Source organism: Rhipicephalus microplus, chromosome X (assembly GCF_043290135.1).
Source record: "Rhipicephalus microplus isolate Deutch F79 chromosome X, USDA_Rmic, whole genome shotgun sequence".
Taxonomy (NCBI): Eukaryota; Metazoa; Arthropoda; class Arachnida; order Ixodida; family Ixodidae; genus Rhipicephalus; species Rhipicephalus microplus.
The window spans coordinates 418,954,877-418,978,226 of record NC_134710.1 but is presented as its reverse complement, the minus strand read 5'-3'; the positions used below and the strand labels follow the sequence as shown (position 1 = coordinate 418,978,226).

The 23,350-nt window shown below is 48.2% G+C and overlaps 1 protein-coding gene across 1 annotated transcript in view; it reads left to right on the top strand.

Moving 5' to 3' along the window:
• Positions 1 to 23,350, top strand: part of LOC142776517 (tubulin epsilon chain-like) — a 43,288-nt gene that overhangs the window by 8,354 nt on the left and 11,584 nt on the right. The window contains exons 3-6 of the mRNA XM_075880329.1: positions 19,288 to 19,356; positions 19,791 to 19,906; positions 20,920 to 21,041; positions 22,317 to 22,383. Of these exons, the coding sequence (XP_075736444.1) occupies positions 19,288 to 19,356; positions 19,791 to 19,906; positions 20,920 to 21,041; positions 22,317 to 22,383 (374 nt within the window). The remainder of the gene's footprint in view (positions 1 to 19,287; positions 19,357 to 19,790; positions 19,907 to 20,919; positions 21,042 to 22,316; positions 22,384 to 23,350) is intronic.

Here is a 23,350-nt window from a genome sequence, read left to right as displayed (position 1 = left end):
CGAGGGTGCCGGTTTCATGCCAGCGAAGATGGGTTACAATAGTCTCACTAACAAACTAATGCTTATCCCAATAAACTTGTGCTACAGTATTTCACTTATTCAAAACAGTGCTGGCTTACAAGCTGCGAGCAAGCTTGGGAACCACGATGCTTGGACATTTTGCGGGCAAACATGCGGCACTGCAGGCAATCTCGCCAAACCGGATTCTTTGCGGCGATCTTCATATCGATGTTGTGGAGAAAAGTGCTTGCGTATCTCGAAGCAGGCATAAAACTAGAAATGACAATCACGTCAATGAAATTTGAGCACCCTAGACAGGCTTGTGGTTGATCGCGGACTGTGGTGGTGCCGGCGCAACATGCTGCGCAACCGACTCATGCTGCTCGCATGTGCCAGTTGCGGCGAGCTGGTACGCGTTTTTCACTCGCGAAAGCATAGTTGTATTTAGCGTGTTATTTAACTCTCCTCCCCACTCCCTCTCTAAGGAAAAAAGAAGGCACTCGCCACGGTTGCCTCAAGATTATGCACCATGGTATAGCACAGCACGCTAAGTGCAGTGCTGCTGAGTTTGGTGGCACGGGCTAGATTGTCGGCTACGGTAATAAATTTTGATAGGGCCAAATGCAAAAGAACAAACAGGTACTAAACTTTAAGAGCACTTCTAAGTGTTCGAAATGACTCCCGTAATCCTTACTACACCATCTCATCACTCATCGCATCGTGATTTTTGTAAAGAAAATCCAAGCAGTTCTGTTGCATCCCAGAAGTGGCCTCATTGTTATTCTGACAAGTTTCAATATGTGCAGTGCGATAATCCATAGCTTTTTTTGTCACCAGCCGAAAAGAAACCCAATTAGGCTTATAGCACCTTTTACGGTGCGGTTTGACCATCGCAGCCTGCAGCACACGCAATTGTTCTTGTAATATTTTCCCATTATTGAAGCTGAAAGTTCTATAACCTTGCATCAACAAAATTTATCGTACTTCTTTTCCCGCAAGCGAAACAACTTGTCCGACAAAACGACGAAGCACGGCTGGCACGTTGTCGCCAGGCAAGTTTTCATTCTATCACCGCATCACAGCTTTCGCCGGTGGCCGTATGCCGGCGCCAGAGTAGCTGAAAGTTGCAAATTAGCACGAGTTTTATAAGCTTCTCATCACGCTTAACTAGCGCTCATACTTTTCGAGGGTCAGAAAGTTTTTCTTTTAACTTCTCTTTTATTTATTCCGACCATGTTCTCCTCTCTCTGTCTGTTTTAGCCCCATCCCCCTCGAGTTTTTTTTTATTAATGGGTGTCCTCACTGAAACAGTTATCGTGCATTCCTCTCTCAATTCCTCACATTTTCACGCCAACATTTTTTTCTTTTCAAACGAATAAACAGTTACTCATTCGCAAAGGCTGTCAGAAAGAGTGCCTCTTTTCTTCAATCAACCACTTTATCATGCGTGCAATGAGCATGGTGGACCCTCACTTGCGATTTAAAGTTCAAACGTACCACCTAATCGTCGAGCTTGTTTCTATCAGCAACGTGCTTCCATGGCATGGCGAACTTCAGGTGCGTTTCGGTGAACGACGTCGGTCTGACCGACGTTCACGTGCAAAATAGACGCCAGCTCTAAATGACCAGCTAACGCGCTGAAAGACCTCCGCGTCGACAAGTGCATGGATGGCGACGCACACTAGTGAATTGTCAACTACAACGCGCCTATGCCACCACCAAAATACTTGGTTTTAACGCAAGGAACTCATTTAGGCGCGGGCGGACGTGCGCGAACGAAGAGAGCCAGCGAGCAGCTGTGCCCTCTGGAGGCTGTATCGTCAAATCTTTCAGCCTCGCTGGAGGGGGGGGGAGTGATTCCTAAAAGAAACGAAGATAAAATAGAGCCCCATAACTGTCCCTCAGGGGGAGGACACCGCAACAGTAGCTCACAAGGGATGGAGGTAAGGATAGATTGAAAAGATAGGAAAGTATTATAAGTGTAGAGATAGAGGCACAGTGACAGCCACATGCGCAGGTAAGGAGAAGGTAGGAAAGATGGACACGGTCACACAAGTCCAAGGACGGGGCACTACTAAGCGAGAGCTCTTGTGGGCGTCAGGAAATGGCGTATGGCGAGTCAGTCGGCAAGAGCTGCACTGTCGTCAGAGATCACGGGAGCACAACCGATCGGCACGAAATCCAGCGAGCGTCTCACCTGTTGCGAATACAATAGGAGATTTTCTGAGTATGTTTCGCCATGAGTAAGCGATAGGGGCGTAACGACCCTGACATTGCATCTTCTGCGCCGCACACACAGCACAAGGGAGTTTGTCGACATGAAACTGTAGAATTAGGGCTCTTCACCAAGAGGGGGAGTGGGACCATTAAAGAAATCGAGGACAAAGAGAAGATCGTCTACTAAAACGAACCTAATTTACCAGACGGCTTGGCACTTAATGTAGGCATGTATGTGCTCGTGGATAATACAAGCTGAAACTAAGTGAAGATGCGGAAGAATCGGCAAATGAGAGGCGTACTTCAGAAGGCAGAAATTACTGGCAACGATAAGGGAGAGAAAAGAACAATGCTGCACCTGTTCTGCAATTAGAGAGCACTAAACGCCTTTGGGCCTTGGTCTCGTCGGACAACGACGTTGCAATCAAGAGAGGTCGCTCACATAATGACGAGCGCGCCTTCTCTTGTCTAGCTATTTTCCTTTTTTTCTTTATTTTTCTAAATACGTTTGGAGTGTTTTCATCGGTAATAGCTGCTGTCTGCAGCCTGACAACTTCTTTAAAAGTTCTTGTGTTGTATATCTTATGGCTAAAAAACTACTTATAAGGAGAAAGAAAGTGAAAAAAAGGAGAGGGCCCTTGCTGCTGAATAACGTCTTCGGACGGCACACACAGATAGTGGTGGTGTGCATTGTCAAGGTGTTAGCACCAACTAGAAATAATTATTCTGGAGACCCAAGACCTTTTGCATTCATTTGATTTGCAAGTAACGCCCATGAAGTAATCGAACGAAGTACGCAGCTGCTTACGCTCGCAAGTCACTTGCATCGTAACTAAAACTGTAGTGCAAATCAGTTCTGCGCTATCTTTCTAGTTCGTCGAACAACATGTTTAGAAAGAGAAAAATGGAAACATTATAACTTTTTGGGAAGTAGGCAGCTGTCTTTCTGAAAAATCTGTATAAATTCTCTGGTGGCTTTTCGCTCCAAGCAGGTTGTTATGAATCACCTTCTAAATCTAGTGAGGCTTGCTTTATTCTGGGATTTACCCACCATGGTTGCATTTATATCGGTGCTTCGTCAGTGTTCAGTCTACAGTAATTTTTTGAGTCGAGAAGGAAGTCGCACAACTTTCAGTCTTTCTGAAAAATTTGTAGAAATTCTCCGGTGGCTTATTGCTGCAAGCAGGTTGTTATGTATCGCCTTTTAAATCTAGTACGGCTTGCTTTATTCTGGGATTTACCCTCCATGGTTGCATTTATATCGGTGCTTTGTCAGTGTTCATTCTACAGTGATTTTTTGAGTCGAGAAGGAAGTCGCACAACTTTTCAGTGCGCGCTTTACGCTCATAGATATATTAGCTGCGTGAAGGACTATTGCCGTGTTCCGTCACGGTCGATAGATCCCTGTGGTTCCATATTACAAGTCCCATTCAGAGAAAACACCCGGTGTTCCTTCTCACTCAATCCCAAACACTACTTGGCTGTGCGGCAAGTGCCAAAAGAATATTGCGAGAGACTACCTCATCATCAATGACAAGTCTGCATGGACAGTCGTATACAGCAGACACTTGCGCGATGAGGACTATGTGCTTGCGTTCCGCATCAGAAAACGTAATTGTAACCGCACGCGCGCCCACTCTTTTCGAGAACTCTATCTTCCTACACGAGTCCAAGTGCATATAAGCCTCGCAAAGATTCTGCTTCATGAGTTTGGTCCTAATGTCAAACATCAAGGAAGGGAAAGGCGGAGACCAACGACAAAGATCTGGATGTCGCCACTTCACAAGACGTTTTCTCCAAACAAGAAGCCGCAACTGCTTGAACCCAAGCAATAAACAGTGACGCTCATCGGGTGGGTTGATACCAGACAATGATAGGACGATTGCACTTCCAATTGTCGCACCATCATTCAAAGTGCGAGAAAGTTCAGCGACTGCTGAAAGAAGAAAAAAAAAGCCACCCAATAATATCGCGAAAGCAACCCCCACGCATGCTTTAAGCAAATCGCAGCAGGTGCACAGAATGTACAAAAAAGGGTCGTATTTTTTGCATCAAATAAAATGGGACAAAAAAGCATTCAGCATACCCTGATGATTTCGTAAGGGATGTGTGGTATGCCGCTTTTTGTCACAAAGAGGCTGCGATCATGCGCTCACTTCAGGGCTTGTGACACTGCCAGCAAAGTGCACTCTTCATAGGTGTATAGGTTTAAGCCCAGCATTATCAGGAATGACCGATGTCATAAACCATTTGTGTGACTTCAATGATTAAGCAACTTGTTTTTCAACGCGTGGTGAGTGGAGAAGCACGCCCGAACTGTGTGCTGGCGTCGAGCGCCCTGTACGGAGCAGCGGGAGATGGCCGGGTCGAAGAGCCCCCTCGAACAAGTGGCGACAGCCATGTACTACACCCGTTGCGAAAGCCGTAAGAAGGGAGCGCGCAGGTGCAGTTTAGCCTAAAGCCTATTGATCTTGAGAAAGTACCGCCATCCACTGTACTCGCCGCCACGCGCTTGACCTCCTCTCTCCGTTCTCACTCTCCTTCACGCCCTCCCGGTCTCCGACACTTTCTCCATGATGAATGGTCTTCTTCACAGTTGCACTTAGCACTTAGAGATTTGTGGGTCCTACTCTTTGGTTGTGTTTTTCTTTTTCGCTCGCGCCATTTTTCACCGACGCTCGGCGCAAAAACGTAGCGCGCGTTTTGATTTGTGTGCCTTGTGCGGGCGCTAAGCTGTGTTGTTGCGCCTATGACTGCAACAACCACCGTTAAAAGGTTTACTCACTTTTTACGATACCTCATGGTAAGCGTAATGGCTTGCACAAACAGCAGTGGCTGCACAATATCGGCTGAAAAAACTTCGTTTCGACAAAGAACCGTGCACTTGGCGAGGTAAGGCGCCTTTTTTATTGCTCGTATCAAAGCATCACCGAATGCTGCATTTGAAATATTGTTTCGGGCTGCTCATGAACGTACGCGTTCCTTAGGGGCGAAGTTTCTTACGCCATGGGTAATATGTGCCGAGTCCTCGTAGCCGTCATAGTAGCCAGTTGCAAAGCATTGGATGTCAATAAAAACGTTGTCACAGCATATCCACAGAGCTAATGATCATGAGTTGGACGAAGCGTCCGTCAGTCCGTGCATGCTTCTGTGTGTTTATGTGTGCATCCATCCGTGTGTCCATGCGTCCTTCCATCCGTCCGTCTGTGCGTCCCTCCATCCGCACGCTTCGTCCCACTCGTCATCTGCGACCTCGTAGATGTGCTGTGATTTTTTTCTTGGCTATCCGTGCGTAGCTTCAAAGTGTAGTTGTCATCAATATACGGAATTCCTTCGGCTAATCCTTTAATAAACGGTTGCCTTAGTGTTATTTTATTATTATCATTTAAAAAAATTCAACACTACTGCTGCGCGCAAGCTGCCGCAAATAAACCGTCTCCATTGAATTCTTTGGTGCGTCCGCGGGAGCATAGGCGAAAAATGGCGCGTAAGGCAAGCGGGCGAGGAGAATTGAAGAGAAAGCACGCGCGTAGATGAGAGTGTCGTTACTTTACCAAGATTAAGGGGCCTTAGCCTGGCTCGGCCGTGGCTTGAGACTCGCGGCGGCACTCGCGTCGGCGGTGTACGTTAACCACCGTCAAAACATCGTGGCGGCAGACGCGGCGGTGCCGGCGTGCTTGTCCGAGCTCCTGATCATCAAGGAGCTCAGCAGCGTTGCCGTCACTGCCAGGGAGCCTGCTGATCGTCGCAGCAGCGTCGGCTTCCTCCACGGCATAGACGGCGACCTCACCGACTCAGAACTGACCGCGGGACTGGCATTGACTGTTCCGATTCTGGCTGCAAGCAAGGAAGGTATGACGGTGCGGTCACGGCTCACCTGCAGCCAACCACCGGACCGGATCACTCTCGGTGATCTGCAGCTGCGGGTGTGGCACGCCAGGCCGTGTCTGCTGCAGTGCCGGCAATGCGGGCGCTTCGGACACGTATCCGAGAGATGCCTGCGTGCCGGCGCCTGCATCAGATGCGGCCATCAACACCCGGCCGCCACTACCGGCCGTCCCCGCTCAGTCAGCTGCGGAGGGGGGCATCCTGCTGACACGCTGACCTGTCCTCACTGGCAGGAGGAGCGGAGAGTGGCCACGCTGCTGGCCATAGCACCAACGCTGCTCTCGAGAAGGGCAGTCAGGGCCGCAGTTTGCAAGGAGTACCAAGGGGTTCGCTCCTATGCTGCTGCGGTCACGGCCAACCTTACCGAGAGCCCCACCATGGATCCTGCCTGCAGCGCCCGACTCCAGCGCCGCGCCGATCCATCCTGCTGCAGGTGAGCCCCTCTATATTGAGACCACCCCCTGTCCCGCCCACTGAACCCGCATTGGACCCGGGGGATGCCCTGATCGTTTCCCTGTTCGCTGCAGTGCACGTGGTTGGCGACGCACTTCCTCGGATCACTCGTTGCGCGCTGTGTGTCTGGCTGCGCTCAGCGGATAGTCCGGAACCACCCAGCTCAACTAAGAGCCATGCCATGGGGACAGAAGTGCCCCACTAATATCGAGACACTCCACAGGACTCTTGACTACTACTGGCTGCTGTTGATGCTGTGGCAGTTGCCCCTTCGTCCATGTGTTGCAACCTGCGAGCTCTGCCGACTGCCTCTAACCCTACCATCTACTTTCTTATTCTTTATTCTCCTTCCTCCGTTCTCCTACAAGACGCTGTGCCTTGCTCCCTTAAAAGCTGCAGAAATCAACGTCTTCCTTTCTTCACCGAACGACTACCACGCAACCGGCTCTGGTACAATTAGGAGTTCTGACCTGTTTTTGAAGAGAAAACAAGTCGAAAATTCTCTGCCCTGAAAAAACCTCTAACCTCACAATGTGTCTGTGTGTGTGGGGGGGGGGGGGGCGACGGGTAGTTCGATAGCTGTGAGAACAAGCCTAAGTTTCCGTCACCGGCGCAGGAACGGAGCCTCAATCTTAATTATACCAGGGCCTGTTTCCCCTCGGTGCACCTGATAAACAGAAGAAAACGTGGGGATTCAATGACGAGCTTTTTCCATTGTCATGGAGAAAGGAATTATTGTGTACAAAAATGTGCTGCTGTTGGCCTTGCAACCACCGCCGTCTCTGTGTACACAGCTCCGTCATGTATTGTCTACATTGTTTTGTCTCAGATAACGCAATGGGTCATTTGACGGCTGAACATGAAGAAATGTGTAATTTAGAGTTTGACTCTGGTGTCACACGGCCATGTTCGATTGCCAATGGTGAGACAGCTGCCAATATTGCGCATTTTTGATACATTTTCCTTTTTTTGTGCCAATCTGCTCCAAAAGAATGAAAATTTCGAAAATTGCGCCAAACTCCTACAAAACAGACTTGCAAGGTAGAATTTTCGTGCTAAACACAACTTCAGTGGAGAAAAAAGGCGAAGTTGGCTACATGATTTTCCGAGCAGGAGCAGGAATACCAAGAAAATAAGACACACCAAAGCGCGTTTTTTAACGACGATGGTCTTTCTTGGGGACCTCCGTTTCGAAATTTTTTATCTGTCTGCCGGTCTGTCTGTACATTTGTCTGTTTGTCGACTTCTAACGGTATCCTAAACGGCACCCAAGTGACCAAACGATACTCCGAACGGCCGATTGTCAAATAAAAACTAATTATTGCACATATCTGAGGCGCCACAAAAACACGTCAATATAATGTATGTGTAATTTTTACTAGAAAAGGCATACATAGGTAATTTTAAGGATCGTAGCTTTTGTAACGCTGCGTTGGCCATGCAATGCTTTCACAAAACGGCAAGTGTTTCCAATGCTTTGCTATGACGACACGATGGTGGCACCTACCCGTCGCCTTGCGTTCTACACTTTATCACCTCAGAGGGGGGCGCGCATGGCGCTCGTCCCAGTTTACTGGATAACTGCCAGATAGCGCTTATGTCCACGTGTGACATTACTTGATGCGCTCGTTTGCCTCCGCTGCATGCTCGAGGCACTGTAACGCAGCGCCTCCAGTATACCATTCACCGATTTCCTTGCTTAGAACTTCAAAAAAAAAGTTTTGTTCACTCTCTCTAAACGCAAAACCATCGTCTTTCGACGACATTTGCGGTGTAACATGCAGATACTGAAACAATATTTTTTACTTAGCAACTTTCTGGTGACAAAGGCTTCCATAGTGCCAGCATAATCTCCTCTAAGCGGTTTTAAGTTCATGTGACCCTGGAAAAATGTGCTTCCGTGCATCGAGCGTGCGGCTTCAATTAGCTAGGCTGTGTGCTCTGGAGCCACTGTCGTTTAACGAAAAGCACCGTGTTAGCCTCCCTATCCGAGTGGCAAGTGTAGCGGGGCAGACTCTCAGGATATGTTGTGTGATAGCCCGTTCCTCCGGTCGGTGCAGTTTTCAAGTCGACGCTGCTGTGTGCGGTCACCTACACGAGCACGTTTGCCGTGAGCGAGTAACTAAACGTAGAGTTACTGACAAACGTGGCGCGTGCACATCAGTATCTGCTGGTAATAAGAGACCCACTTAGTTATTTGCGAGCCTGTGGTGACAGAATGCGTGTTCAAATCATTTCGAACAATATTAACCTCTGTGCTTTATTCGTGACTCATGACGCGTCGGCGATAACGTGGCACAGTTTTAATAAATGGTGCCCTGTGCTCCGTTTTGTAATCGAAGCTCACAACCAGCTCTTTAAGAGACGTACCTGTGTGCCGGCTCTGGGCTACATAAGCTTCTGGGCTTCGCTTTACGTTCAACCAGTGTTTTTTTTCAGCGGTCGTTCGACAGTACGACTGGCGTACTTGATTCGTATTCTTTCTTCTTTTATTTTTGCAATAAAGCCGACCACTGTACGTTTGGCGGTTTCTTTGCGTGGACGCAAACCTATTTCTTGCGCTGCGTGGTGCTATCGTATGCTGTTATGTCATGCTTTTGTTAAGCGAAAGCCTTCTGTTACCTGTAGATGTAACTACGATTCTTGCGCAATTGTCATTTCTGCATTTATTTTTAGTGTGAACTGTTTTTCTTTTTAAATGTTTCCGGGGACCCTATTTTTGAACAAAGCATTTTTACAATAATATTGAACTTGTTCATTACAAGGGTTAGATAGGTCAGGTTGTATAAAAAGTTAGTGCAGATCACACATATGTATATATCCTGGTGAAAAACTTTTTTAATATCTGTTTCAGTGTTGCGTGTATTGTCAGGCAATTAAAATATGCGCTGGTGCCCACACGTTTCTAAAATTTCTTTTCAAGCTCCCAATCCCACATAATAAATCCCTTCTGAAGTCTTCGACTACGGCGTCTCTCATAATCATATGGTGGTTTAAGGACGTCAATATATATATATATACATATATATATATATATATATATATATATATATATATGTATATATATATATATATATAAATATATATGTGTGTGTGTGTGTGTGACGCTATGATGAATGGGAGACGTGGCCTTGCTCATACGCCATGTTTAATCCAAAGCACTTATTACTCATCTACTTCTCCTATCCATCGCTTCTTACGTCACACGATTCCCCTTCCCCCCGAAAGAAGGCATGGATTACAAAAAAGAAAATGTAAACAAGTAGAGGTTAAAAAGTCACAAATGTCAAAAATTTACAATTGGTTTTATGCTCCAGGGGAGTTCCGTAAAGTATGAAAGACTTCAGGGGAAAGTGCAGCAGCCCGGTTAACGCAGGAGTTCTGGTGGGCGAGCCTGGTGGATGCGTCCCGGATAACTCAAAAATGCTTTGGACGTGGAAACAGATGGAAATACCGCCGGTATTCTTGCAAAGAACAAACGAGATGGGAACGCTTTGCAGGATTGAATGTTTCGTAGGTGTCGCATTTTTTGTCGTGGGTCCTACAAACGCCGTGCATGCAATTTGAGCGCCCCTTGTTCGTGGCTGATTAGGCGCTGCTTGTGTTCCTGCAGAGCACAAGCGGTTGTTTTTTGGCTTTTGGGAAGTATTCTATGGTGTTGACGCAGATGTTCAGACCAAAGGCGCAATCTTGAACGCTGGTGCGGAAAAGTTCCTTGTCTTTTCTTTCCGCAAGATAGCTCAGATGCGCAATCAGTCTTTTCTTTAGTGTATGTTGACCATGACACTCTTCAGGCCGCAAGAATCCTTGGCATGTAGCTTTATTTGTTTTTTGCCGATGTTGGTGTGGGCGTTTTAGCGGTTGGCGTTACTTTGTTGCTTTTTTTGGCATTGCTGATGTTGCGCTGTCTGATGAAGTGAACTTCCTATGGAATTATGAGCCCGCTTTTCATTGTAGGTGGACGTGACCAGCAAATAGTTGATACCTGTTAGGGTGTCGCAATTTCTGTCAGGCAATGTCAAGATAGTGCGCCAAGATAGGGCGCCAGATAGTGCACTATCTGTCAAGATAGTCTTCTGTCAAGATAGTGCGCCAGAATTGGTGGAAAAATCTGCTGAGGCTCTTGCAACGCCTTTCTTGAAGGATGTTTCTGGCACAGAGCAGTGCTTGAGAGTTGATCCTTCCGAGCCTCCTGTGTGAGTTGGGCTCTCAGGTGGCTGGGAATTCGACGGCGACACTGTGATAGGATCGGTTTGGTCATATTTTAATTGGAAACGACTGTCTTTTTGTGGAACGAACGATGCGAGCTCTTCTGGCGCATGAAACTGAACTGTAGGTGACGGGCTTGACTGAGTGTGCTCGGAGCGTCTACGCTCTATTCCGACCATAGTGAACGCGTGAGACGCGAGCTGGGCATTGTGAGCGACCGAAGATCCACGCGACAGAAAAGCAGGAGGTTGGTCAATGCGTAAAGGCTGCTTTTGACTGTGACGACCGAGTGCAGTTGTCTGTGGATGGTGGGTTACAAGCAAGTCTTCGTCTTAGTCGTCATTGTATTCTTTAACCCACACGATAACCTCTTGTTTTATCTTTTCCCATGACTGGTCGTTTTGAAATATGTGGGTTAAGTAGAATTTGAAGGCCTCACCGAAGACGTAGTCGGTATAGTTGGCGACTATCTCCCGTTCCGACCATGATGCAGCGGTTGCGTGGAGCTCGAACAGGTCGAACCAGTCCTGTACAGGTTCATGGTCCGCTGCTCCGGTGTACTTGGAGATGGGAAGGTCGGTCGATGATTCTGTCATGGTACTGGTCACTGTGTGCGGTTAGGAGATGATTCCGTAGGCGATGTATGGACAGGGCGTCTTGTGGAGAACTGCGTCGATGGTGAGACACTAATGAAGTGGCTGGGAGGTCTTCATCCTGTCGGCTCGTGTGACGCTATGATGAATGGGAGACGTGGCCTGGCTCATACGCCATGTTTATTCCAAAACACTTCTTTTTCATCTACTGCTCGTGCCGAAGCGCCAGCGTCTTTTTTAGTCATGACACTCGGCCATGACTGCGCGCGCGCGGAGCTGGCGGCAAAGTTTCTGGTGGACGACACTGGCTGCCTCGAGCTGGTCGCTCTTTTGCACGCCCCGATGTCTTTGGAAAAAGTGCTGTGGACTCAGGCGGCTGGCACTGGCTTCCCCGTCGCGGCCGACGCTCTCGGCCGCGATTTGGTCCCGGTATCTGCCAAAGGTAGATCTGGCGGGTGATATAGTGGCTGCATTTCGGAGGTCGGCCTTGGCCACGCTGAAACTGGGTGCCAGAGTCTTCCACAAGTCTATCGGGAGGTCGAGACTGGCTGCTGTCTGCATCTTGAGCGCCAACTTTCTCCTCATGATCTTGGTCAGTGACACCAGCAGTGGTTACCTTGGGCCCTACCGGCGACATCACCGTAGGCGGTTCAAGCATAGGCGATGCTGGTGTCTCCACTTGCCTCAGTAAGAGTGATATTGGGGCTGGCTTCTCTAACTGAGCTCTATGAGGACTGGTATCAGCCTTTTCCACTGACATGATGGCATCGCGTACCGGTGCGGGTACTGAGAGCAGCAGTGGCGTGTCGCTCCTGCGTCTGACGTCATTCGTAGGACAGGCGGAGAAGCTTTCTGCCGCGCGGCTTGAGGGCTCCGAGGAACCTTCGAGGTGTTGCTCCACTTCAGCTCGGTGTGCGAATGGGGTTGCGTCGGTGAAGGGCAATGCAGCACAGTCGAGATGATTCTCTGCAGCTGTTTCGTTACAGCAACGCCCTTCAAAAGGTCCGACTTCGGTAGCGGCCTCTGGCCGCAGTGAACTTGCTTCGGGAACTTCTCGTGCCGTAAGCTGCAGCGCACAGCGCCAGCTTTGAGGTGGAAAGCCTCTGGAGCTTGCTCCTTGATACCGGACAGGTTGGACGGGGTGGTGGTGGAGAGGTGGTAAGGATTACGACCGAAAGCAGCTGTGACCTTGCAGCTCCACTCCGCCCATGACTGCTGCTTCCAGCCTTCATACCGGTGCCACGCCGCTGCACCTTCCCGAAGACGGTCTACAGCCACGGTCCATTTCTGAGATTCCATCCTGGCCTCGCGAATTGCTATCGCGTTGACGGTTGCCACCCAGCTGTCGGCGTCGTTCCGGACCCCGTGGAATTCCGGTAGTTCGCAGACGGCTGGTGATTGTGAGGTGGTAGGTGGCAACGCAGAGATAACCGACGCGAAGCAGTCGAGCTGGTGTGACAGCTCGATCAGAGAAGACCGATCCTCCCTGTGTTGCTCCGGTGTGCTTGCCCCAAGTTCGTATGAGGCAGCTACATCCAATACTGCGTTAATGTCACGCAATGCTGGCAACATTGTAGGAGCTCGCTCGGCGATCAACTCTGTCAGTTTGTTAGTCTCGGCGCGGAGCAGTGCGATGGTACGCCGCAGCTCCACAGCACACTCACACGAGGCTTCTGAACCACTTTGGTTCGCGTCCGTGAAGTACGTGGTTCTAGTAGTACTCACGGGGGTGACACGCACGTCTAAGGAAGCATGAACAGCGTTTCTTGGCGGCTCATGTGTTGGAAGAGTACCGGACAGGGAATGCAGGCCGTGGGAAGCTTGAACAGCATTCCCAAAGGACTGGAGCCCGTGCGTATTACGGCATTGAATTGGTAGCATTGTGTCCATTGGGTGATGCCATGGTACCACAAATAAGGCATGGACACCGTCCCTGATGGTCCGATGGGCAGCTGAAGCGGCGGCCGGGTGTTTGACTCCATCGCCAAAGAAGCGTGAACGACGTTCCTGGATGGAGAAGCCCGCACTGTCGATGAACCACGAAGACACGTACCGGTGGCTTCGCGCAGAGGGTTCACCTGTGGGCTTGCGCTGACGGCAGAATCCATAGCCAAGGACGCGTGCATGGCGTCCCTTGTAAATTGGTACCGGTAACTTGTATTGCAGCCGCCGAGGAGGCCTTGACGCCGTCCCCGAATGGTGGTGGCAGTGGCGGCAGGAGAACCGCTGCCGAGGAGCGCTTGACGCCGTCCTCAAGCGACGCTTATCACAGCTGTCCTGGATGACGAAGCCGGGACGTAAGACCTCTTCTTTGTCGACTGCACTATTGTGATGAGCGAAACAGAGAACAAAAGACAACACGCAATCCTGGGCCAGCTGTTCTTATTTGGTCCTCATCTTCCTCTACCTTCCCTTAGCTGCGCACGCGCCGAAGCGCCAGCGCCTTTCTTAGTCATGACAATATATATATATATATATATATATATATATATATATATATATTGTTACCGATGTGATGGGTTTATTTACAATGAAAAATGTCAGCGCGCTACCGTCACTGCCGAATCACCATCGCTCGAGCGCGTCCGATCTCTTCTTCTTCCTCGCTCTTTCAGTCCGCGTTACATTTCCCTCCGGGCCAGACGAAGCTCACCGAGCGAGTAGAAGCAATCGATTGTTGTAGGGCTTCAATCGGGCAATGTGCACAATTTGCGTCTTGCGCGAACGCCGGTTCTGAGCTGTCACTCTCGCGACAGCGTAAGTGATGTCACTTAAGCACTGAGTAATGACAAACGGTCCTGAGTACTTAGAAAGAAACTTCTGGCAAAGTCCCTTTTTTCGAACAGGCGTCCACAGCCAGACCAAATCACCTGTAGCGAAAGTCACGGGCGGGTGTTTTGCGTCGTAACGGTCTTTTTTGCGCGAGCGTGGGCGGAAAGAGTTCGGAGCAGAGCAAGTCGACGAGCTTCTTCGGCGCGACACAAAGTCTGCGCGACACTGGCGTTTTCGTTCGTCGAAAATGGAAGTATGGTGTCAAGGAAACTTTGCGGATGACGAGCATAGAGAAGAAAGAAAGGCGTATAACCTGTGACTTCGTGTTTCGCGGTATTAAAGGCGTATGTAACAAAGGTAATACGGCATCCCAGTTCTTGTGATCCGCTGCGACGTACATTGAAAGCATGTTGATGATGGTACGATTGGTGCGCTCAGTGAGGCCATTGGTCTGAGGGTGGTATGGCGTGGAATGGCGATACTGACACCCACAAAGCCGTAGCAACTCTTCGACAACGTCAGCGGTAAACTGACGGCCGCGATCACTTATCACCACACGAGGGGCCTCGTGACATCACAACTTGCGACGTAGTGCTTTGTGGTCTTCCAGAGTCGAGGCCAGTGAAAACGTTGTCGGATACGGTGAAGCGTTCGGGCAAATCCAAGGTGCCCAGACGTGATGTCATCGTGCATGGCTTGGAATACCGCAAGAGGCAGGCATTCTGGCACGACGAGTAGTAGTGTGGAACCATGGCTGGAGTAATTCTTGCGATATAGTAGGGCGTCATGAATCACGAATGGCGTGGCGCGTTTAGAGCTACGAGCCACATCAATCATTGGTTTCAGCGAAGGGTCACGCTGTTGTTCGTGACGAAAGACATCCAAATTTGGGAAGTTGGATGAGATTGCAGCCAGGTAGTTGTCAAAATCATCATCATCAGCATCCACAGTTGGAGATGGAAGACGAGATAAGCAGTCGGCATCTGCGTGACATCGACCGCTCTTGTAGGTCACAGAATATTTATATTCTTGAAGCCGTAAGGCCCAGCGAGCCAACCAACCAGCTGGGTCACGTAGTCCGACAAGCCAACAAAGCGAATGATGATCTGTGACGATCTTGAACTGCCGGCCGTACAAATAAGGTCTGAACTTTTGGACGGCGAAAACAACTGCAAGACATTCCAGTTCGGTGACCGTATACTTCCTCTCCGCCTTACTCAAAGTACGACTTGCATACGCCACGACGTGCTGCCGGCTATCGTGATATTGAACTAGCACGGCACCAACTCCGATACCACTAGCATCTGTATGCAGTTCCGTGAGCGCCTCCGGGTCGAAATGGCGCAAGAGGGGCCCGGAAGTAAGCAAATACTTCAGCTGCTCGAAAGCAGCCTCACACTCAATGGTCCATCGAAATCGAGTGTTTTTGCGGAGCAACTCTGTCAGGGGATGAGCAAGCTGGGCGAAGTCTTTGATAAACCGACGAAAATAAAAACACAGGCCCACGAAGCTACGGAGATCCTTCAAAGACGTCGGTTGCTTGAAGTCTCGGACAGCACTGATTTTGTGCGGGTCTGGTCGTATACCGTCCTTGTCAACTAGATATCCAAGCACAAGGGCTTGACGCTCACCAAAATGACACTTCTTTGCGTGTAAAACGAGACCAGCTTGTTTGACGCAGTCTAAAACAACGCTAAGCCGATGGTTGTGTTCGTGGAATGTCTTGCCAAAAATAATTACATCATCGAGATAACACATACATATCTCCCATTTGAGACCGCGAAGGATGGAGTCCATGAATCGCTCGAAGGTAGCTGGGGCATTGCATAAGCCAAACGGCATAACGTTGAATTCAAATAATCCATCAGGCGTGACAAAAGCAGTCTTCTCTTTGTCAGGCGGATGCATTGGTATTTGCCAGTATCCAGACCTTAGGTCGACAGACGAAAAGTAGGCGGCTGAGTGCAGACAATCAACAGCATCGTCGATGCGTGGTAGCGGATACACGTCTTTCTTTGTGACTGCGTTGAGACGGCGGTAGTCTACACAGAATCGCCAAGAGTTGTCTTTTTTTAGCAATATAACAGGAGCTGCCCAGGGACTGCTTGACTTTCGAATAACGCCTTTCTGCAGCATGTCGTTGACCTGATCGGCGATCACTTGCCTCTCTGACGGGGATACGCGATAGGGTTTCTGGCATATCGGTGTAGCATCTCCCGTGTTGATGCGGTGGTGCATACGGGATTCGGGCAACATGGAACAACGCTTGTTTTGAGCGAAATCAAAGACTCCCGCGTAGCGTGTAAGTACCTTCTCAAGGACATTCTGCTCGGAAGAAGGCAACGACTTGTTGATCATACGTTTAATCTCGGCTGAGTAGTTGGGCGCAGTCTGACTGGTAGCTGGAGACTCTGAGACCATTCTTCAATTGTGGCCTGCTCCTCGAACGTACCCAGTTTGAATCCGGCTGGTAGAACAACAGGCTCTGAGGCTGCGTTGAGTGCCCACAAGCAAGCATGTCCGTCGATGGCTGTAAGGACAGACCGTGGGACCAGCACATTCTTCTTAATGGCGTTTGCATGATCAGGCTCCACATGTCCAGTGCAGGGTCCTGAGCGGACATGAGAAGAGCATACGGGTACAAACACTGCTGTCCGACCAGGGATCGTCACATCTTCAGACAACGAAAGAGCATCGATGGGCAGAGTCGGAAAATCGTCAATTATTGCAGCGGGCAACGTACTTTGTAGAAGAATCTCTTCAGTTCCACAGTCAAGCGTAGCGCCGCATTCATGAAGGAGGTCTATCCCTAAAATGATATCATGAGTTGCGCGAGCCAGTACGGTGAATTCAACTCGGAAATTTTGTCCACCAATCGTGAGTACAACTGAACAAATACCAACAGGGCATAACGTTTCGCCTCCAACTCCACGAAAAGTTTCTTTACGATTCCACGCGAACATAACTTTGTGACCCAAAAAAAGATGTTTGAAACGAAGGCTCATAACAGAAACAGCAGCACCAGTGTCTACAAGAGCAAGAGTATCTACACCGTCTATACACACACGCACTTTGTTCATCAACATCACAGCAGAAGGAGGAATTGGCGAAACTGACCGTCCCGCGACCGCACCTCCATCGGTCGCACCAGTTAGTTTCCCAGCTGATGCGGGGAAGGTGACCGACGACGCGGAGACGGCGACCGGCGGGACCGTGTCGGAGGCGGCGTCAGGCTTCTCTCGGAGGCAGGGGACTCGCTGCGAAATTCGTTAGGCCATTGCTGTCGGGGACGGTGGTCGGCCGAGTGAGAGGTCCAGGTTTCGTGCATACGAGGCGGGTGCATCGAAAAACGTGGCGGCACAGGCGTTTCGTACATACGAGCCGGGTACGTCGAAAAACGTGGCGGTGCAGGCGGCCGTCTGGGACAGAAGCGCGAAATATGCCCTGGGAGACCACATGTGTAGCAAACGGGGACTTGTCGACTTACGTTAGCCGGAGCAGAGGTGGCAGAAGTACGCGGAGACGGGTCGTGCTCCGCAGGAACATTTTGTGATGAAGCATAGTAATCTTCGGGTAGAGGCCTGGTTGACGACGGTAGGGGGTCCGCAGCGGCATGTCGAGATGACGACATCCGGTGGTGGCCACGACCCGTCGGGGAAAACGGAAGCCGCGGGGTAAAATCTGCAGTTTCTGTGCGTGGTCGGTTTTCGACGTGACGCTCTCGCATCCAGTAGGGAGGTGGTTCGGGGCACGCGGCGAACGAGCATTGGCGGTGAACGTCACCTGCTTGAAGTCGTACGAGCTCTTCTCGAACTACCCGGCGTACGAGGTAGGAAATGTCTTCGCAGGTGGCGACCTCCATACTTGCGACTGTGGGAACATTGTCCAAGCGCCCGAACTTGGGTAAAATTCTTCGGGTCTTCAACGCCTCGAATGCGCGACACTGCTGCCTGAAAATCGAAGGAGTGTTCAAGTTTTCTTTTGTTATCAAAAAATTGTACACGTCCTCGGCGATGCCTTTCAACAAATGACCGACTTTGTCTTCGTCAGACATATTTGCGTTGACAATTCCGCAAAGCTTCAACACTTCTTCAATGTAGGTTGTGCACGTCTCGCCGGGCAACTGAGCCCAACGTGACAGTGTTTGCTCAGCTTTCTTTTTCATGGAACTCGTGTCCCCAAAGCAGGCCTTCAGTGCCTTAACGAATATATCCCAAGTGAGGAGAACATGTTCATGGTTCTCAAACCAAAGCAAGGCTGTCCCGGCAACGAAGAATACTACGTTCACGAGTTTCGCCGGTGCGCCCCATTCGTAGTAGCGGCTCACTCTCTGAAAGTGTTTTGGCCAAGCGTCCACGTCTTCGTCAGTTTTACCTGAGAAAATTCGTGGCTCAGGTGCCCAGTAGTCTGGTTGTCGAGGTCAACGGCCACCTTGTGCCGTGTCGGTGGCACTGGTGGATGCAGCAGCGTAGGACGTCGATGGGATTGCTGTGTCGTCGTTTATGCTGATGTTGTCCGGAGGTAGGCCAGCTAAGCGTCTGCTTCTTCGAAGAACTTCTGCTGCGGGGTCCAGGATGGCAAGTTACCCAGCACCGCTCCACCAAAGCTGTTACGGATGTGATGGGTTTATTTACAATGAAAAATGTCAGCGCTCTACCGTCACTGCCGAATCACCATCGCTCGAGCGCGTCTGATCTCTTCTGCTTCCTCGCTCTTTCAGTCCGCGTTACAATATATATATATAAGCCGCTAACTGCTCCAAAGCAAGGTTCTTCTGCTCCCAATTCAGTCTCACTCGTCCCACCTCCCGATTCCGATGGGGTCCGTCCGGTCAGAATTGATTTTCTTGGTCGTGGTTGACTCCTTTACAAAACTGCAGATGAAGGCCCATCGCTGTGGCCAAATGTGATCCCGATTGAGCATAACCATTATCAGCAGCGCCCCATGTGATACTGAGCCATGTAAACTTGAGCTAGAGAAGCAATAATATGACTCTACGCAGCTACCATGACTGTTATTTATTAAAGTATTGTTTTCCAGACCAGTAGGTTGATTTTTATTGGTACGCCTAGATGTAATGTAGTTAGAACTTGAATGCAAGAATCATGTAGCTTGTTGACTTCAAGTTCTAATCTTACTTCTTGTGTTTTCTTAGGCCACCGACATGTCAGCATGGAATTTTTTTCGCATGGAAGAGAAAGGCAAAGATGAGCTGAGGGCCAGGGTAAGCTGGAATGACATCCCCGGGACGCGAACAAGGCACATGAGACATTTATTTAGGTTTTTGGTTTAACTGCCGCGCCATATTAAATCTATATAAAAAATTATGAAAACGAGAAATGCTGGATTTTTCACTAACTTTAATTTCCTACACACCACCCAAAGATATACTTTCCTAATATGCACATAAAAGAACGTAGCACGTGAAGGCTCACTACCTTGTAAACTATTCGCATAGAAATATGGAGCACGAAGACTTTTTTTTTCTGATACGCTTGCAGCACTTCTAGGCCTAATGCTTCCCTGTTTTTTGCTATTGTGCATGTGTTCTGAAACAGTAGTATAGAGCTTAAAAAAGCATACTCAAAGAGCTATGGTGTTGTGTGATCAGGGAGTTGACCACGATATGCTTTTGTTTTTTTTTCTCAACAACAAAAGGCGGTGATGGTAGACATGGAGGAACGTGTGATTAATTCTATCCGGCGAACGCCTCTTGGGGGTATGCTGAGCCAACACCAGTTTGTGACAGACGTCTCTGGCTCTGGAAACAACTGGTGAGAAATCTCGTGCTCACAACTGACGATGAATCATTTGATGTCTCATAGTGCAGCATCGAAAGAGCCAGATCACAAGGTTATGTTCCTGGCTGTAACGATGCCATTCCAAAGTAAATGTGAAAATGCTCGCGCGTTTAGATTTGGGTGTGCAGTAGAAGACTGGATGGCGGGACGTTATACTAAATTTTCCACTATAACACATCTCGTAACCCTAGCAGCATTTTAGGCCACTGGGTAATGTAATGAAGAAATGCCATGACCGTTGACAGCGGGCATCAGCAAAACACTAATAAGTACTGATGTGCAGGAGACAAGGGAATATTACGATTCTGCAGCTCCTGGAACTCAGATTCCAGAGGAATTTTATTGCTAAGTACAAAATAAAAAACACACTGCTGCTTCTAATCTGTAGTTGTACCGAAAAAAAGAAAGTACTTTATTGAAATAATACATTTTTCTACCACAAATAGTAAGTATATACAAAGTTTTTACGTTGTGAAGGTCAACTTTGTTTTATTACCAAAGCTGATAATTTAATAAGACAGTGATTGACAGAAGTGAATTTAAGGAGGCCCTACTACAAAGCAAAGGCCCTCTCAGAATCATTACTTGGGAGGAGGGGACATTGTTTATTGCCAAGATTGTTTAGTAATAGTAAACATTACTATATCAGGGAAGCGGTTGTGTACTAACCTGCCATGCTAAGTTTAGGGCTATAGTATTGCCCTGTTAAACGTATGGGTTAAATTCTAGTAAGAGCAGCTGCATTTCCAGGAGTGCGAATGTCGGTAATGCTGGTGCACATGCATTTAAAACTCTGAGTACAAAACAATCTGGAGCCCTATGCTAAGGCTGGCCCCATAATTACATTATTGTTTTGATGTGTAAGGCACCAGCACTTAAAGTGGAAGTACTTTTTGTGTAATAAAAATGTTGTCTTGGATGTTTAATATTTAGGTTTAGCATTACACACAGACCACATCTTTAGTCTTAGCATTTTTTTCTTTCAGGGCTGTTGGCTTTCACGAGTATGGCGCGAAATATCGAGAAAAAATCACAGAACACCTAAGGAAAGAAGCCGAACATTGTAGTTCTCTGCAGACATTTTTCCTTCTTCACTCGTTGGGTGGGGGTAAGTGCCTTTCACGGGATCTCTTTGTGGGCACCTAGTGTGCTCATAAAATGGGTTGCTTCATACTATTCAATCTGTAGATATTTTACTGTTATGTGTGATGCCCATTTAGACAGTTACGTATATGCTGAGTGATGGCTAACCTCATTCATCTTTCTGTAGTACTACCTTGCTTCTTCAAAGCAAAGCAATGTGAAACTCTGATAGTGTTCTCCCGTAATTGATTGATCAAACAAAACGAAGCTGCTTATTGCTGTGCTGAATAACTTGAACAAAATACCAATCCATTTTAAAGGGCCACTAAACCGGCTCTAACTTTTTTTACATCCCCTAAACAAGCTCCCTAATTCGTACAGCAGGCCACGGCAATCACATTTTCTAAATATTAGATCGCTGTGTGCCGTAGAAGTCCTCCATTTAGATAAACGATTGCTACACCTCTTTCTTTCTGACCAACCCCCCTCGTACCCACTGTGACACTAGCTTGGCTAGGGGCAACTTGACGTGCTTCTGAGCTCGTACATTAGGCCTTGGCCGTACGAAATGACACATTGGTGCTGGGGTGATGCAGTTTCAACTGTGAAGTCTGCTGTTCGATTTTCCTGTGCTGCCCTCTGTGATTTTATAGAGCCTGACACCACCGAAGGAAGCACTATTACCAGAAGGAAATTATCCAAGATAAAGAGGCGTCTTGCTACTTTGCGGCTAGGAGAAGGGTGATCCTTGCACCGCACTACTTACCATGCCACTATGGTACATGGTCATGTCGAAGATACCCAGCTCGGTCGTTGGCTCCACGCCAATGATGTATCGCTGACGTCATGCCACACCCCTGAAGTGGTGGAGTCACGACGACGGGCTATACCTTTTAGCAGAGAAGTTTAATGAGGCCGCGTGAAGTAATGAAAGCAGCTAAAACAAATTTTCTAACCCCTGTAACTTCCTTATATAACACGTGTTCACAAATTCTAGCGGCAGCAAAATTACATACAAAAGTGCACATATCTCTTTCGATAACACATTTTAGACCTCAAGATTGTTTACTGGCCCTTTAAAGTTGGAGCAAACACTCGCCCCAGTGTTTATGATCCGTTTGGTCATGTTCGAAAAGCATGTTAAATTGTTTTGTTTGCTATTGTTTCACCAATATATGATGGTTCCTGTCGTTGGCATTGATCAGTGAAAATTTATGGCATGCAACAAATGTAAAGCTGTCGTCTCAGCCTCTTTCCTAGGATTCTATCAACTTGGGAAGCAAGGAGGGTTCTTTTTCAGGTACTGGTTCTGGCTTGGGAACTGCTGTTCTGGAAATGCTGAGCGAAGAATTTCCTAAGGTGCTGAGGTATGTAAGTACTTAACATGACAAATTTTAGTACAGTTGTGCTCATTAGGTCTCTCACTTTCAGGCCTTTGACCACGCCTAATATAGCAGATGTCAGCAACGTAATAGCATCAGAAAAAGCATTTTAGGAGTGCTTTGTATTAGAATACTTCCTATTTTCGTGACATCCTAGTAATACAAAACAAAAAAGCTGATTTTTATCAATCCAATGCATATTCGCAACTTAAAATAACATGAAGAACATGAACAATTGCATAGATCGCGTCGAAAATATTTTAATTCGATTTCAAAGAGCGCAGAAAAGCTGGGGAGAAAAACAGAAAATAGACTGTCCTGCGACATATACACTATAGTGCTACGTGTTTGGTGTGATACATTCCACAAATACCACCGTGGGTGACGATACACCAGTAACAATGACGTCGACGATCTGCGTGTGTTTGGAGCCGACTCCCGGTCATGCTCTCACTAATGGCTCTCCTTGCTGTGTTGAAGCGTGCGTGTGATTCATCGTATCACATTGACTGAATATACATGTGCTCCACAGCTTGAATACGATCATTCAGAGTGGCATATTATTTTAGTCGGCCCCAGTTGCCCCGCAAGCACGAGTGGCGTTGTTCAAGGAGCACTGACATCAAATTTCAAGACCGAGCAGCATGGCTTCCGCCGAGGCTTATCTACAACAACTCAGTTAATCGAATTTGTTCATGATCTTTCAAAAACAATCAATTTGCGTGGTCAAACTGATGTGGTATATTTGGATTTCGCAATGGCATTTGATAAAGTATCGCACTCAAAGCTACTGTTTAAAATTGACAAAACGTTTCAAAATAATCACTTGACAAAATGGTTTTCATCCTATCTCAGCTGCCGTCAGCAGTTTGTTCAAATAAAAAATAAACAGTCTAGAGCAGTTGCAGTGAATTCTGGAGTTCCCCAGGGGAGCGTGCTGGGTCCCCTTTTA